This window comes from Protopterus annectens, chromosome 16.part0 (genome assembly GCF_019279795.1).
Source record: "Protopterus annectens isolate FY-2018-M chromosome 16.part0, PAN1.0, whole genome shotgun sequence".
Lineage (NCBI taxonomy): Eukaryota > Metazoa > Chordata > Ceratodontiformes > Protopteridae > Protopterus > Protopterus annectens.
In genome coordinates this window covers 681,931,692-681,948,956 of record NC_056750.1, presented here as the reverse complement: position 1 = coordinate 681,948,956, position 17,265 = coordinate 681,931,692, and the positions used below count along the sequence as shown (strand labels likewise).

At 35.7% G+C, this 17,265-nt stretch overlaps 1 protein-coding gene across 1 annotated transcript in view; it reads right to left on the bottom strand.

Moving 5' to 3' along the window:
• The window catches only part of LOC122790647 (collagen alpha-1(IX) chain-like), a 530,662-nt gene that overhangs the window by 214,524 nt on the left and 298,873 nt on the right, over nucleotides 1-17,265 (bottom strand). Inside the window, exon 6 of the mRNA XM_044058171.1 lies at nucleotides 6,425-6,478. Within this exon, the coding sequence (XP_043914106.1) occupies nucleotides 6,425-6,478 (54 nt within the window). The remainder of the gene's footprint in view (nucleotides 1-6,424; nucleotides 6,479-17,265) is intronic.

Genomic DNA, 17,265 nt, shown 5'->3' with positions numbered 1-17,265 from the left:
GGCCATCCAAGTTAAACATGAATAGCAACATGTTGACATCATATAGTATCAACTTTCTTTTTACATATTGTATTGATTATCAAGCCATTAGGGACATCTTAGTTAAAAATTGGGATATCATTTTAGAAGATAGAGTGTTGGCCAAAACATTGGGCACACATCCAGTTTTTGCATATAGAAGGGGCCTTAATTTAAAAGGGATTGTTGAAAAAAGTAGGGCTACCAGCAACCAAAATGTAGTTGGTATGCGAAAATGTGGAATGTGTCCTCAATGTAAGCATGTTGCACCTGGTAACAAAATTAATATCAATAAGTTAAGTATTTCCATTAATGGAAACTATAACTGTGAATCATGTGGAGTTGTTTATACTTTAATAAATAGTCCGTGCCATTTTTACCAGCTTGGTTCCACCTGGTAGTATTTCTATTTTATAGTTTAGTTGTTGGTTTCTTTTGGTTATTGTTCATGTTCATTTTTAGTTGTCTGCGTCCTTCTACATGTTTTCTGAGTGCACCAGTTTTTTGGACTGTATTTCTGTTATTGTGGATTGCACCCAGATTTACTCAAAGTTTCGTGTAGTTTTCATTTTGTTTGTTAATATATTTGAGGTGCTGAATTTCCTCAGTCTTTGATAAAGCTTTGCTTGTGTATACATCATATGCATACCTCTCAATCTCTAAGAGCAAGAACTCTGAACAAAGCCATAAATAATGGGGGACAAAGGTCCAAAAATACAGACACTTTTTTAAATACTGCTCTTACAAACTTAGAAAGTTGACAGAATAACGTGTTGCATTAGTATGGATTTTCTGAAGGATATGAAGTCTATAACTCAAATGTCTGCCATTATTTTCTGACTTCAGTCATAGAATATGTAAACTCCAAGAAGTTCGTCATAATGGAAATACCGTCTATGAAGTTAGGTATTAAGTCTGGTGGGCCCTTCCAGATAAAACACATATCATCTTGGTATCTAGTATACCAAGTGACGTGTTGTTGATACAATTCATTATTAAACAAAAATTGATGTTCCCAAAATGCCATGACGCTGTTAGCAAAGCTACACCCACATGGTGAACCCATAGCTATTCCGGTATTTTGTAAAAAGAATTGATTCTTACACATTATAAAATTATTAGATAAGACCAATCCTAGAAGAGTCTCCACAACATACATCTGCACGGAAGAGGCGCTCTTAGTCAACATAAAATTCCTAGTTCAATCTATACCCAATTGGTGGGGGATCACCGTGTAAAGGTCTTCTACATCTACTACAAGAAAAACATACTCTGAATTGTATTCAATTTTGCTGAGATTCTCCAAAAAATCCCAGGAATCTTTGCAGATCTGGGGTTCGCCATGTAACATCGGCTTAAGTATCCCATCAACATATTTGGCACAAGCATAAGTGATAGATCCTCTCCCATCAACTATTGGCCTAAGTGGGGGATCTACCAAGTTTTTGTGAATTTTTGGTGTACCAAATATGGTGGGAATCTTGGGGGCTGGCATGGATAGGAAATGAAAGGTGTTACAATCAATACTACCTTCCAAAAACAAATCGTCCAAAATCCCCCTAATTTTCCTATAAGCTCCATTTATCTCGTTAAGACTGGAAGTCAGATATACATCAGACTGCAGATGATTTAACATTTTGCTGTCATATAAGTATTCATCCATAAATACCAGACCCCCTCCCTTATCTGTAACTTTACAGTCATACAATAGTGAAATAAAATCCAATTCATTTTTTGAGATGTTACTTATCTTTTTGCTACTAAAATCACTAGAGTTCAGTCTAGCCCTTAGATCTATTTCACAAACTTTTTCAAACATATTTAGAACACAATTCAATGGTGGGTTAAATACACTTGAAACTCTCAAGGTGTTGCAAAGGGCAGGTGTATTACCTAAAGAAACTGCTAAGTTCAGTTTCCTAACGAACAATTTTAAGTATATGATAGTTTTAACCAGTTCACCCCTTCTATCAGGGACAAACGACAGCCCTTTTGAAAAAAGTCAATAACATTTAATAATGAATTGTGTCAACAACACGTCACTTGGTATACTAGATACCAAGATGATATGTGTTTTATCTGGAAGGGCCCATCAGACTTAATACCTGACTTCATAGACAATATTTCCATTATGACTAACTTCTTGGAGTTTACATATTCTATGAGCATGGATGAAATGAATTTCCTCAACGTAACAATATGTAAGGATAAGGTCAACAACAAGTTTAAATCTCTGATCTATAGAAAACCAACCCACTCTAATAGTTATCTCCATTTTTCAAGTTGCCATCCCCTCCACCAAAAAAGAAGTGTGGTTAAAGGGCAGCTCGTTAGGGCTGCTAGGATGATATCAGAGGAGGCTGATTTTGTTAGTGAATGTGACAACATAGGTAAAATGTTCCTGTGTAGAGGCTACCCAGCCAATCTAATAAAACAGTTACAAGACGAAGTGCAGGCCAAAAGATATAATGGGCATTTTATGCCCTTGCTGGGAGGTGCATTGTTGGATAGGCCATCCAAGTTAAACATGAATAGCAACATGTTGACATCATATAGTATCAACTTTCTTTTACATATTGTATTGATTATCAAGCCATTAGGGACATCTTAGTTAAAAATTGGAATATCATTTTAGAAGATAGAGTGTTGGCCAAAACATTGGGCACACATCCAGTTTTTGCATATAGAAGGGGCCTTAATTTAAAAGGGATTGTTGAAAAAAGTAGGGCTACCAGCAACCAAAATGTAGTTGGTATGCGAAAATGTGGAATGTGTCCTCAATGTAAGCATGTTGCACCTGGTAACAAAATTAATATCAATAAGTTAAGTATTTCCATTAATGGAAACTATAACTGTGAATCATGTGGAGTTGTTTATACTTTAATAAATAGTCCGTGCCATTTTTACCAGCTTGGTTCCACCTGGTAGTATTTCTATTTTATAGTTTAGTTGTTGGTTTCTTTTGGTTATTGTTCATGTTCATTTTTTAGTTGTCTGCGTCCTTCTACATGTTTTTCTGAGTGCACCAGTTTTTTGGACTGTATTTCTGTTATTGTGGATTGCACCCAGATTTACTCAAAGTTTCGTGTAGTTTTCATTTTGTTTGTTAATATATTTGAGGTGCTGAATTTCCTCAGTCTTTTGATAAAGCTTTGCTTGTGTATACATCATATGCATACCTCTCAATCTCTAAGAGCAAGAACTCTGAACAAAGCCATAAATAATGGGGGACAAAGGTCCAAAAATACAGACACTTTTTTAAATACTGCTCTTACAAACTTAGAAAGTTGACAGAATAACGTGTTGCATTAGTATGGATTTTCTGAAGGATATGAAGTCTATAACTCAAATGTCTGCCATTATTTTCTGACTTCAGTCCTCAATGATTTGCCAATGACTTAACAGAAAACCACAATTTGATGAGAAATAGACCAAAAATATAAGACAAAAATCTGGACATTCGGTAAACATCTGTACAGTTGAGAGATATGAGCCTATGTTAGACCTTGCTGTGTCATGATAACTGTTAACTAATGATGCTTGTATTTGTAGAGTACAGTGCTCCATTAAATGACAGGACCTATTATTGTTCAAAGCACAATAGATTCACACTCCCTTCTTAACAATGGATATGAACTTAACCAGTTAACTTGAGGCAGACTCAGATCCCAAATAATCATAACTTGTTTCTTCTGTTATGCAATTTTCCATCCTTTTTCTGAAGGTCACATCCTCTTCTCTATATGTATCTGTTAAGGGAAGGGTGGGGAGTGTTGGCAAAAGGATTAATGAACACCAGATATTTTCAGAAGATCACAATATGGGAATAAGAACATATGCAATTATACAATGACCCCCCATTAATATTCCAAAACATGCACACTGATGGGTCAGCGTGCACATTGTAAATCAGACTTATACTAATGGAAAAAGGTCCGGTCGCCCCCGGACTTTTTCCATTAGCATAAGTCTTTTTGTTTTTTACAGCAACGGAGAACGCAAGATCTCCTTTGCTTTTTAGAAACTGTCTCGCTATGTTAAAGGAGTTTAACATAGCGAGACAGCTTTAAAAAAAGTAACGGAGATCTTCCTTTCTCCGTTGCTTTTTTTTAAAGTTGTCTTGCTATGTTAAATGGGTTTAACATAGCGAGACAGCTTTAAAAAAAGCAACGGAGATTCTCCGTTGCTTTTTTTAAAGCTGTCTCGCTATGTTAAACTCCTTTAACATAGCGAGACACTTTGTAAAAAGCAACGGAGATCTTGCTTTCTCCGTTGCTTCCACCCACAGCTCTGATGTACTGTGTAAGTATATGCAGCATATCAGAACTGCCGCAGAATAACAGACAGCTGTGGAAGGGCAGCACGGAGGCATTATACAATGCCATTATTTAAGAAAAGTAAGTTTTTTGTTTCTTAAATAATGTCATTGTATAATAGCAATAACCCACTTCTGGGTGTGGGTAATGCTGGATTTCCCCATGGTTGTCTTTGTTTGGCCACTCGGGCTTCGCCCTTGTGACCAAACCACACCAACCGTGGATAAATCCAACATTACCCACACCCAGGCATGGGTTACTGCTTAAATATATGCTGTATACTACAGCTAATAACCTGTTTAATTAATTAACTGAATGAAAGGCATACAAGTATCATAACACAGTTAACTAAAAGGTAGGTTGATGCTGGAGACTTGTTCCATTACTAATATCACACAGGAGCAGGACAGAAGTAGAAAGTTGAAGATTTATGCTTAATCAGGCAATAAAACCAAAAGAATATGGCTGGAATATGAGGATTAGATATATAGGGTGTTGCCGCTCTTGATGAATGTACAACAAATTTAAGAGTTACAGTGCTAAATATGATTTACAAAGCTTCAAAGGATGGAAGACAATAGTCAATAATAAAAAATACTGTCACAAGGGGTTGGGGGTTATCATAATGGTTAAGGTGTTTACCTCACAGACACAAGGTACAGGGTTTGATTCTTACCTTTGGGTTGGAAAAATGGGGCAGGCTTCCAATGGCCCATAAGGGCTTAGTACCAACCTATGAACTTAACATATGAGGATGAAAGAAAGGTGTGGCACTATCTTGAAAACAATACCACTAACTGATTTCAAACAGATAGTGAGTACTTAAATTCTGAATATAAAAATGTTGGATATTAATTTCTAAGAATAACTACCTTATAGATGGGAACCATACAGAAATGAACACTTATCCAAAAAGCAAACTAGGGAAATGAATAGAAGGTAACTCAGCATCCAACATAGCAAATTATGTGAAGGCAGATAACTATGATTGAACTTTTATGGAACTGTAGATCAGAGAACAGAAAAATAGAGGAATATGAATGAAAAACAAGGAGTTGGCTAAACATACATATGGCCACCTAACAGCATTTCTGTGTAAAATAAAGGAAGGAAAAATGAAGCATTGGCCAAATCATATATGAAAGAAAAAAAGTTTAAAGTGATCAGTCAGTAAAAAAAATGGTACACAAGAAGCTTTAAGGGGCTGCAAACAGAAATGTCTGAATTCAATATATGGGAATATGTATAGAGATATGAAATAATATTAGGAAACAAAAGGTTCAACAGACAAGAAACACTGAAAACAGAGGAAGAAAACAAAAGCTGATAACCAGCAAGTCAGGAAGAGCAAAAACCAAGAAACAAAATAGTCACCTGAGATGGGAAAAGGAGAATTAAGTAAGTGAAGGAGGCAACCACAGTGAGGCTGTAGCATGGAAGCAGGTGTGCATATCCAGGCTGCAGTAGTCTTAAGAATGCTACTTTCAAGTAGTCTAAAAATCTCAGTCCATATTCCTGTAAGTAGAACTAAGGGGTAAAAAAAGGGCATCATCTGAAAGAAAATTGTTGCATTGTTTCTTGCAATGCGGTCATAGCCGACCTTAGGCATAGGCAAACTAGGAGGCCACCTAGGGAACAGCTCTAGCAGGGGCACTTTTCCTGTAATCTGGATGGTGTAGGTAGACCAGGATAGTGGCAAAGGGTGGTGTTGGAGGGAGCTGGGGAGACCTTTTGCTTAGGGCACCAGATGACCAAAGCCCAGTCCTGAATGCAGTAATTTTAAATACAATTTTCTGAAAGCTCAGTGTACACCCCGTTACAATATAGTCACCAGAGTTACTGAACCACACTATTAGCTGGGAATGTCTCCAAAAAACAGTATATACATTCTAGCACACCATTCACAATTTAAATTATTACCTTCATTGATAATTAAATAAGGATCCAAATACTGTATCTTATGCATTAACACAACAGTTATTTTTTTAAGCACCATAAATGTATGGAGAGTTAGCATAGTAATTCCTGTAAAAAAATATTCCATGACAATACAATTTTGAAGAACTTCATAAGAACTATTCAAAACTCACCTCATCTCCCATTTCTCCAGCTGATCCCTCATCACCTTTAAATCCTTGAGGGCCCTGTTGAGAAAACAAAATAAGAAGCCACTCAGGTAAGCTCTAAAAAGCTAAGTATAGTAATAAACAAATGAAAGGCTTTAAGTTTATTGTAATGCTTCAGCTTTAGATACATCATTATCTCAGGAGTAAATACCTCACTCACTGCCCACTGTGGTTATGCAAGTGTGGCTGAGCCTCTTGTTTCTTTCTGTAAGTATCTCTAAAAAAATATACACATGGTTGTCCTCACATCTTGGGACCAAACACAGAGAGGGTCAAGACACATACAAACACACACTACTAGCTGGCAAAATGCCATGTACTCTGACTTCTAGGAGCCTTATCTGTCAGACAAGGCAAAAATCATAGAGCTTGGTCTCAATGTGGATTTGGGTGAATGCAATACCAACCACCTGCTCTTGGGTCTGAATGTAAATAGTTGTGTATCTGAAATTTTAGGCTTCAATAAAAACTTTCCTACACTAGTCTCTACACAGGGAGCCAGAACTTTCAATAACTGGTTAGCAGCTCTCAGGAAGATGGGGAGGTACATTTGTAAATGGAAAAAAGTGCATTACAGACACTGCAACAACCAGCCATTATTAATCTTGGTATTAACATGCATATTTTAAATTTGTTGACCGGGTAAGCCCTCTGGACACAAATTTCCCTTTTTAGATATGTCCCAGGTGCAAGTCCTGTTTAAGTGATTCACTCCCAGTCACATAACAGGCAAACAAAAGATACAGGGAATGTGCCCTGGGTAGTTCAACAGCTCACATCTGCCTGTGAAAGATGCATCTTATTCTTCAGCGAATCGAACATTTGTCTCTTATGTGACAGGCGGGGATACTCAACATTATACTAATGAGAACGCCAAGTCTTACGAAAGGAGGATTCCTTTTTTAATTTATCATACAACCTATGCAACTGCTGTTCATATTAACTGTTGCCATAAAAGTATTATTGCAAGGATAGGGACTATTACAAACAGAAATGGCTTAGGGAGCAGCCTACAAATATTTCAGACAGCTATAACCAGGTCAGGTCTTAAACAAATAGAAAAGTCAAAGTAAGTAATGCTTTACACTTTCAAAGTGACAACTACAGGTATAAATATATAACACTCAGATGCAGCAAACCACACTTAAAATCTGGTCGTAGCTAGGAATACTGCTATCCCACTATGCAGAAGGGTAGGGTCACTCCCAACTTGCCAGTTGTTTAATGAATCTCAACATTACTCTAATATCAGCTGATCAAGAAGTCCTGCCCATTAAAATACCTCCTATTAACCTCCTATTAACCATATCCTTGTGGTAACTTCCTTTAGCTAAGATGGTCCCAGCTAAATGAAACCCCTTCCTTCATACAACAGAAATAAAATGGACCTAGCCCAGTGATGGCAAATCTTTTGGGTTTGGCGTGTCAAAAGCTCCTGGCACAAAATAATTCAGTGCACTTCACATGAGCAATGAATGCAAAAGCATGTCTTTGGTAACTCAGATGTTGGTGATCGCTGGTGTGTCACCCAAAACGCTGTGGTGTGTGTCACCTTTGACACGCATGTCATAGGCTTGCCATCACTGACCAGGTGACCACAGCTTGAATACTGGGTTGGGCACTTGACGGTACAGACACAAAGGATGAAAAAGCTCATCCTATGCAAACATGCATGAGGCACACTGACATACTGATATACTGGTGTGGTGCTCCTGGGAGAAGGGTTAAGCTTCCTACTGATATCAGTCTCCTTGAGGAAGTGGAGGTCAGGACATTGTTGCTGTCCACTGTATGTCACTCCACTGTGGAGTTAATGACCTTTGCAAAGTGTAAGGAATTAAAGATAAAAAAATACTCCCCAGCGGCAGTCTATCACCAACTCAGGTGCCCTGATCTCCTCAGCCCCAAACATGGGTCAGAGATGGTCTGGAGGAATAAATGGAGGTTTGGTAGATTCTCTGGTTTCTTTTGTAATCAAAATCCTGTCATGTTCATCTCAAGTGTCTACTGCCATATTTTGTACATTGGTCATCATGTGTCAAGCTCTGCATTCATTTTGACTGCTGTTTCAGGCCATACCTCTCTACCTCTTAATGCAAGAACTCTGAACAAAGCCAAAAATAATGGGGGATGGACCAAATTCAGGGACAGATAATAAATATGTCTCTTATAAACTTAGAAATTTATTAGAATAACAGGTTTTGTATTAGTATGCATTTTCTGAAGGATATGAAATCTGAAATTGAAATATCAGTCATTGTTGAATAACTTTAACCCTCAATGATTTGACAGAAAGCCATACATTTTATGCACAATAGATCAGAAATAAGAGTTAAAAATCTGTGCGTTTGTGAAATTCTAGCCATTTTATAAGTATGTTTAACCTCAGTGTAACAGCTGTTCTTTTTTTCAAATTACTGTTAATTCATCTTATTACCAGTTTCTGTCCTATTTACTAATGTGCGTGCTTATTACTGGACTCTATGTCCAGGCTATGCTTGAAGAAAGTCATTAAACCAAATCATTTACCTGCTTATCAGTTAAATAAATAAATAAAATTAAAATAAACAAGTTTATAAAAGTGTGCGTGGGACAGGCACATACCCTCCTCCCAAAATGACTGCTGTTTTTGACTATGTCTGTTGCAGCTACAAAATAAAACACAAGCTGAGAGGAAAGAGCTTCCCTTGCCCTACTGCTTACAATTTGCACATAGCTATCACAGGAATAGTTTTACCCACACACAGCAACCAAACTTTAATAAATCAGCTTCCCCTTCAGAAAAGATGCCAGATGTGTCTTTCAAATTAAAGCATTCACTGCCTCCTTAATAGCTACAGGCCATCTTTTTTGTCATCTCAGAGTGTACTTTCATTACAAAATGATATCTGTAATTTCATTTAAAAATAAAATATGTCTTACCCATTTCACAGTTTGAGCAGTATATTTATTTACTTACTTACACTTTTTTGACTGGTTTAATATCAGTACACCAATATCCTCTCTTCAGAGGACAGGCATGGTAGTATTCATTCTGACAAGTGAAAATTGGATCATTGCACAAGTCAACTTCCCCTGTTCTTTGGAGAAAGTACTCTGTGGTGCTGGAGACTGGTACTACAGTTCCAGGAATTCCAGGAGGGTGCAGAAAGATGGAGAGGAGAGCAGGAGAAGCCTTACTGATAAAAAAAGGAGGAGATAACTGTTACAGAGTTAGAAATTGGAGGACTGGAGACAAGTGTTGGTAAATATGATAAACTACGCAGAGCCAAAGGAAGGAAAGGAATTATGATGAACTGATATGGTGGAGAGAGTATTACAGGTTGAAGAAACTGAGAAGTTGGAAACACTGGAGGCATTCATAGCTGGTGGAGTAGCCAGTGGTAAGAATAAAAATTACAACTGATGGTAATGTTAACATGTATGACATTATAGATAGTATTATTTTGCCAATAGGGTTTAACATTAAAAACATAAGAGCATTAATTAATTTGTGTGCTGGAAATTATTGTGATGTCACATTTGAAAGCTTTAACTTGCTGAAAAAATGTATGACTGAAAGTAAAAAAAAAAAAAAAAAAAAGAAATAAAGTAGCATAATGGAAAAATTAATTTATTTCAGGGTTTCGGACAAGAACTAAAAAAAAAAATAAATGTGCAATTTGTGACTTCGGACATGAATCAGCATGAGTATTTTTTTATTTCATCATGTAGTAAAGTACATGAAGTTAAAAAAATATGGGATGAAAGAAATGTGTCTGCTGTGGGCTAAGAAGTGTAGGCAACAACAGATATTAAGGAGGGGAAAATTCAACATATTTCAATTGCAAAAATTGTGAATAAAAATAGAGGATTTCTTGGGTAATAGGGCTAACCCAAAGCATGTTATTTCTATGGGGATGAAAATCATTTAGGCTAAGACTGTTACAAACAAACAAAAGTGTGGTCAATGTGGGGATAGGGGACACACAGCAAAAATAAAAACTGTAAGCCTATTTATGGAAAATGTAAAGAATTTAGAAACTTCTGTTTTGACTTTCTCAGAATACAAAAGTAAAGAGTAAAGATCAGAAGAAAGACAAGTAGTAGAATGTATTACTATAGAACACGTTGAAAGATAATGTGATATAGGGGAGGGGATAAAAAAGAAAGGTTAAACAAAGGAGAGGTACTTAGAGTAAAAATAATAATTCAAAGTGAGGTTATTAATATACCAGAAAAGAACAGATTTTCAATTTTGGAAAGTAAAGAGGAAAAATAGTAGGGAAAAGCAGAACAAGAACAAAATAATGAATATCAATTGGTGGAAGACTTAGGAGCAGGAAAAGAAAAGTAAGATCTTGAAGTACAACACAGAAAAGAAAAAGGATGACATGGGAATTAGCATTAAATTTGAATAACACTTGAAATGACATAAGAAGTCCGATGGTGGTGGAAAGGTGTAAACAAATAAAAAATGGACGCTTTTTGTTTGCTAGATACCAGATGTAAAAAAACAAGAAAAAAGGAAAGGAATACAAGTAATATGGTGCTGGGGATTAAATTGTTTGGATGATAGGAAATAAAACATGTTCCAGAATAGAGGTTCTTATTAAAAATGAAGAAATAAGAATTTTTAGTGTAACACTAATAGTACCAGGAAAGGTAGTGATTTGTGATATGAAAATGAGACCAACATGATGGATAGAAAATAGCTGCTTAAAGAAATTTAATTTTTTTAGTTAATATGATATTAGCAATGGTAAAAGATTTTAACTGAAACCTGAGGAAAGAAAAAGGAAAAATAAAACATTGTAAGATATTAAGGAAACAATAAAATGTGCAATTTTTAAAACTGAAATGTATTATATAGTTTTCTCTGAAGACATTTAAGAAACAATGGGGGGGGGGTACACATGAAGTCAGAGTTTTCAGACCTTAGAACAATATGGGCTAAAATAGAGGAAGACAGTGAAATAAAAAAGGAGGGAAAGGGATAGAGAGATTAACTGCAGAGTGAAAACAGGGAGAATAAATGATGAGAGAAAGAAATATTATGGAAAGATCATATGACAAGCTACACTACTTTATAGAAATTGGACAGTGATAGATGTTGTGTACACAGATGTATAAAATAGATTTAGAAGTGGAAAGAAGAATAAAACAAGAAACAAGATAAAATATACATGAATTTTACAGAAACATGAGAAAGAGATAGAACAAGGAAGTGGCAAAATAAAGGAAACAGAAAAGTGGATAGATGTATGAAAAGACTATAGAAAAACAAATTATTTTTTTTCTGAAAGGGGAGACAGAGGAGAGTTCCCCTTATTTAGGCAAACAAGTAAAAATGTTAGAAGGAAGGATGGATGATAATTTAGATGACAGGGGAGACAAAATACAAACAAGAATATATTTCGGAGATGGTAAAGAATTTTGTACAGAAAATGAACTAAAAGGAGGAAACTGATGGGCAAGATGTATGGAAAGTAAAAATAAAGTATCTGAAACAGTAAAGAATGTTTTTTAGAAAATGATATAAAAAATGGAGATGGTGATAACAATATAAGAATAAATCAGCACCAGGATTGGATGACATAAGTTCTGAGTATTAAAAGGAATGAATACATTTGAAAGATAGTTTTTTAAATATTAAATGAAAGAATGTAAAATGGAAGAATGCATATGTGGTTGGGTGATAACATTTTTATGGAAAAAAGGATGAAAGAAAAGATTAAACAATGGAGGCCTATAACACTACTGACTATAAAATATTTAAGAAAATACTACAAAAGGGTGGAGAAAGTATTGGATAAAGTAGCATGGAAGGGATCTATGGTATTAAAGGAAGAGAGGTGAAAGAAATGTTATAGTGAAAGAAATAAAAGAAATGAGATTGAAAGAAAATAAAGTAGTAAGATAGATAGAATGGGGAGTAGCTAAAGGCCTCGATAAAGTGAGCCAAGGAACAACATGGAAAATTTTAGAAGCATATAGCACAGGAGAAAAAATATTAAATATATATGAAATGAGGCAGTTAAGATGGGAGATGGAAATATTATACTACTAATAGGTATAAGATATGCAGATGACTTAGTTCTAATAATAAAAAAGGGATGGATAAGTAAGACTAATAAGGACTGAAAAGCTATTTAAAAAATGGTCTGTAGTAAAATAAAATGAAGTGCAAGAGATTTGATGAGATAAAAAAATAAAAAGGACTATATTTCTATATACGGACTACACACACACACATATATATATATATATATATATATATATATATATGGATTCCACTTTACATGCACCTCACTAAAAGAATCACAGGCCTAAAGCAGATGCCCTATGCTGACCGTCTAAAAAAGCTCCAGCTGTACTCTGTGGCATATCGTCAACTCAGAGGCGATCTCTGCTTAACATACAAGGCCATGTCAAACCCTGAGCTGTTGGACATGCTCTGTTTAAAGAAATCCCAATATCTCAGAGCCATATGCTCCACGGATCTAAACCTTGTCATCACAATAAACAAAACATGCTGGAGGGATAGGTTCCTGACCCAGAGACTGGAACAGACTGCCCATACATGTCAAGCAGAGCACCTCCTTGGCCCTCTTCAAAAGGAATCTTGACGACTGGATAGAAGATAGGAAATTCACCCTGGGGATCATATCAGTCGCCCTGCTAGACAAGGGTCCAGGGAAGTAAATATTGTGGGAAGAAATATCCAGGGAATTTGTTTGGATAGGCTTGTATAGGCCCTAGGGCCAACAGCCTAGTACCAACCTATGAACAAGAAATTAAATATATTTTATGAGTACCATTTGGTAACAGTGTAATAAGTCAATGGGGGGACATACAGAAAGAAATTAAAAAAAAAAAAAAGTTAGCTTGATGGGAAAGTTTTTATAATTTTTGAAAAAGCCAACTGTGTTAAATACACACACACATATATATATATATATATATATATATATAGGTTTACTTCATTTGCCCTAACTTCCGATTGACCGACACCAAATCACCGAAATTTCATTTGACTGACACTTCATTTAACCAACAAGTAGTATTGGCAAGTAAATGGGATATGCCCCCTTCCCCACTGTAGTGCGACTCTGGAGTTAGAATATATGGTTGGGGGTGTGTGGTGGGCACAGCCCCCTACAATAGGGGTGTGGGGGGCGAAGCCCCCCACTAAATTTCATATTATATTGTTTAGTTTTGCTTTAATATTGCTTAGTAAAACAAAAGTAAGTGTGGGGCTTCACCCCCCCACTCCCCCAACTATATATTCTAACTCCAGGGTCACACTACAGTGGGGAAGGGGGCATATCCCATTTACTTACCAATAATACTTGTCGGTCAAATGTGTGTCGGTCTATCAGAAGTTAGGGGAAATGAAGTAGATCCATTTTATATATATATATATATATATATATATATATATATAGATAGATATAGATATAGATATAGATATAAATATATATATATATATATATATATATGTGTGTGTGTGTGTATATGGATTCACTTTATATGCTGGAAGTTTTAAAACGTTGAATTTCATATGACTGAGACCATATAATTGACATTTTAAAACAAACTTAAAGCAAAAATAAAAACACAAAAACAATTTCTAGGATGTTTTTGCAGGGAGGCAAGCCCCCCTGCACCCTCACCCAATGCTATTTAAATATGCCAACTCTGAGATCACACTACAGCAAGGAAAAGCACAAATTTCCCATTCCACACTGTATAGAGATCTCTGCTTAACACGTTTGATGTTTTAAAACGATCATATGGTCTCCACCATATGAAATTTGACATTTTAAAATGTCGAGCATTAAAGTGAATCCATATATATATATATATAATATATATACACATACACATTTTATATACATACATATATATATATATATATATATATATATATGTGTGTGTGTGTGTGTGTGTGTCCATGGCAGGACTAGTCACCCAGTGGTGTAAAACTTAGCTCAAAATGATAGTCACTGTGGAAGTGACACCCCGACCCCATCTGCGAAAATGGGAAAAGGGGTTGAGGATGGATGGATGGGTGGATATATGAGTGTGCATATATATCACCTTGCCTTTAATGCAAACAAAACTAATGATCTTTACTCCCTTCAGAATCTTCTCCTCTAACAATACCTCCTTTACTATATTAAGCCACAACAACACACAAATCAAAATAGTATCTCACACTAAGTTGTTTGGTGTTACCATTGATGAGCATCTAAAATTTGACATCCATATTCAAACAGCCATCAAAAAAACCCCATTGAAAACTTGGTCTCCTGTACAGACAAAATTGCTACCTCACTCCCTCCACTAGAAAAACCTTAGCCTCCTCCTACCTTCTCCCCTCTCTCATATACGGTGCCCCACTGCTCACCAACCTCCAACTCAGTCTACAATCCAAACTAGAATCCTGCTACAATAAAATCAGAAAATTCGCCACCAACTCCAAAAATTCTTCCCATCACTGCCTCTCCCTCCACTCTGTACAATGGCTAGAACTACCTACCTAAACCTATTTAAACTCACCAGAGCCCATAAGCTCATCTTCAAACCATTCAACGGTCCCGCTCTCTCTAACACCTTAACCCCCTATATTCCTAACCGCTCACTCCGATCAGAAAATCAAAACCTCCTACAAATCCACAAACCCTCCTGGCCTCTGGGCCACCTTCTGCTATCATACTACTTAGCCATTTATGGAACTCACTCCCCTACTCCCTTTAAAACACCCCAAACTGCACCAATTTCAAATCTCTCCTACACTCCTACCTATTATCTACAGGGATTTGCCCCTGCTATTCCCACGAGCCCATCCTCACTCATCTTTCTTTTTCCCAGCAACTACCGTCTCTCCCTACTGACACCCACATACAACACCTCTAATCTGCCTATTACTGCTGGACTGCATTTTCTACCCTCATTTTCATCAGATCTGAGATTTATATTTTTATCATATGAAATATTGTACCTGTGTGTTTAAAATTCACTCTACAACGATTATAGAATGTATGTTCATTTTCACTACAGCTACTCTGTATATAATGTTATCTCTTTATATTTGTTAAATTGTTTCTCTCAACATATGTTATATACTACGTCTAATATGCATGTTTGTTATTGTCAGTGTTAATGGAGCTTTTCTACCCATGCCACCACTGAAAATAGGCTCTTCTTGGCCCAGTGGACTTCCCCGGTCATTAAACTGAAATAAATAAATTATATATGTATATATATATATATATATATATATATATATATATATATGTGGAAAAAGAGTTGTTAGAGAGTTTTAGCTTCATATGGGGCTCAAGGCTGAACCCTGTTAGAAAAATAATTTATATCAAATAGGAAAAGGTGGCTTGCATAAAAAAGTGGTAGCTTTGGTATATGTGCATTTATTTTGGGTAATGAAGTTAAACAAAAGACAAAAAATGATAGGTAAGATGGTGTATGAAAAATATACAAATGTATGGGGAAAAGAAAAAGGGGTAGGACAGAAGAAAAAAAGAATATGATAGAACAAAATTATGGAACTTAAAAGAAACTGAGGTTGATGGGAAAAGAAAAGAATGTCATAATAAGATTTTAGAAAAGAATGGTGTATCCATGGAAAAAAAATACAGATGAAAACAGTCAAAAGACAAAAAAAACCTGACAATGTTTATGAAGCAGAGGAATGGAGAACTTTTTTAGACATGTTACTGCTGAAAGGGAGTATGAAATATAAAGTGATGGAGGAAAGAATATGTGTTGACCTTAGTGAAGAAGAAACAAAAACATTGTTTTTTGGCTGGCTAAAAGACTAAACATTTGGGAAAAGTTTAAAAATGAAAATAGATGGTGAGGATTTAAATGTATAAACATGAAAATGATATAATGGAAGTATGATAAAGTAAATAAATGTAATGTTGATAAATGAGATAGTGTACTGTTTGTGACAAAAGGGGTGTTGTGGAAAAAAGATGTAAGAAAATGCAATATAACAAGAAAATAGAAAATAATTACATATTAATTGAAATAAGATGGTTGCGGAAGAAATGGTGCAGAGTAAAAGGTAAATATAGAACTAAAAAGAAAGAAAGAAAGAAAAGAGTTTAGTTAAGTTCCTTGGTGTTGATAACTTGTAAATAATTATGAATGAAAAAAATAAGTGCATAAATAATTGATTTAAAGTTTTTTTTATATGTCACAAAATGAATGTAAATGTTAATAAGTTACCCCCTACTATTTTATCATTAAGTGCCACGGGATCTTTTACATTTACAAGATCTACCGCCGACTCAGGCAAATGAGGCCTCAGTCTAACATGTCATCCTATTTTATGCTTTTCAGCATTTTCACTGAACACTATGTTAAGACTGCATGACATAACTAGTAAGTGCCTTCATTGTTTTGCCTTACTGGCTCTTAATATTAACTGCCAACTACTTTTCAAGCTTCTGCTCCAAGAAATGTCCATACAGCTAATTGGTAACATCCCTGTTTTCTTTTTCTTCTACTGGAGTCATAAAACATATGTTTGCTTGATCAAACTACATTGCTACTGAACAAAGTGAGAATGCTTCTATGAACAGCAGATAGGCAAATCTAATGTTGTGTGAAGTCAGTGACAGCAGGCCTGACACTGCAAGCTGCTAAAAGGAGTGGCCTAGGAAGGAGTCACTACAGATAGCATTCTTAATGTTTAAAAAGTAACTTCTTCGGTTAAAGTTTGGCACTAAAAAGGGCCTAATAAACTGTGCTTAGAAGATAAAAAAAAATGAAGGGAAGGGGAGTTCAAAAGTACG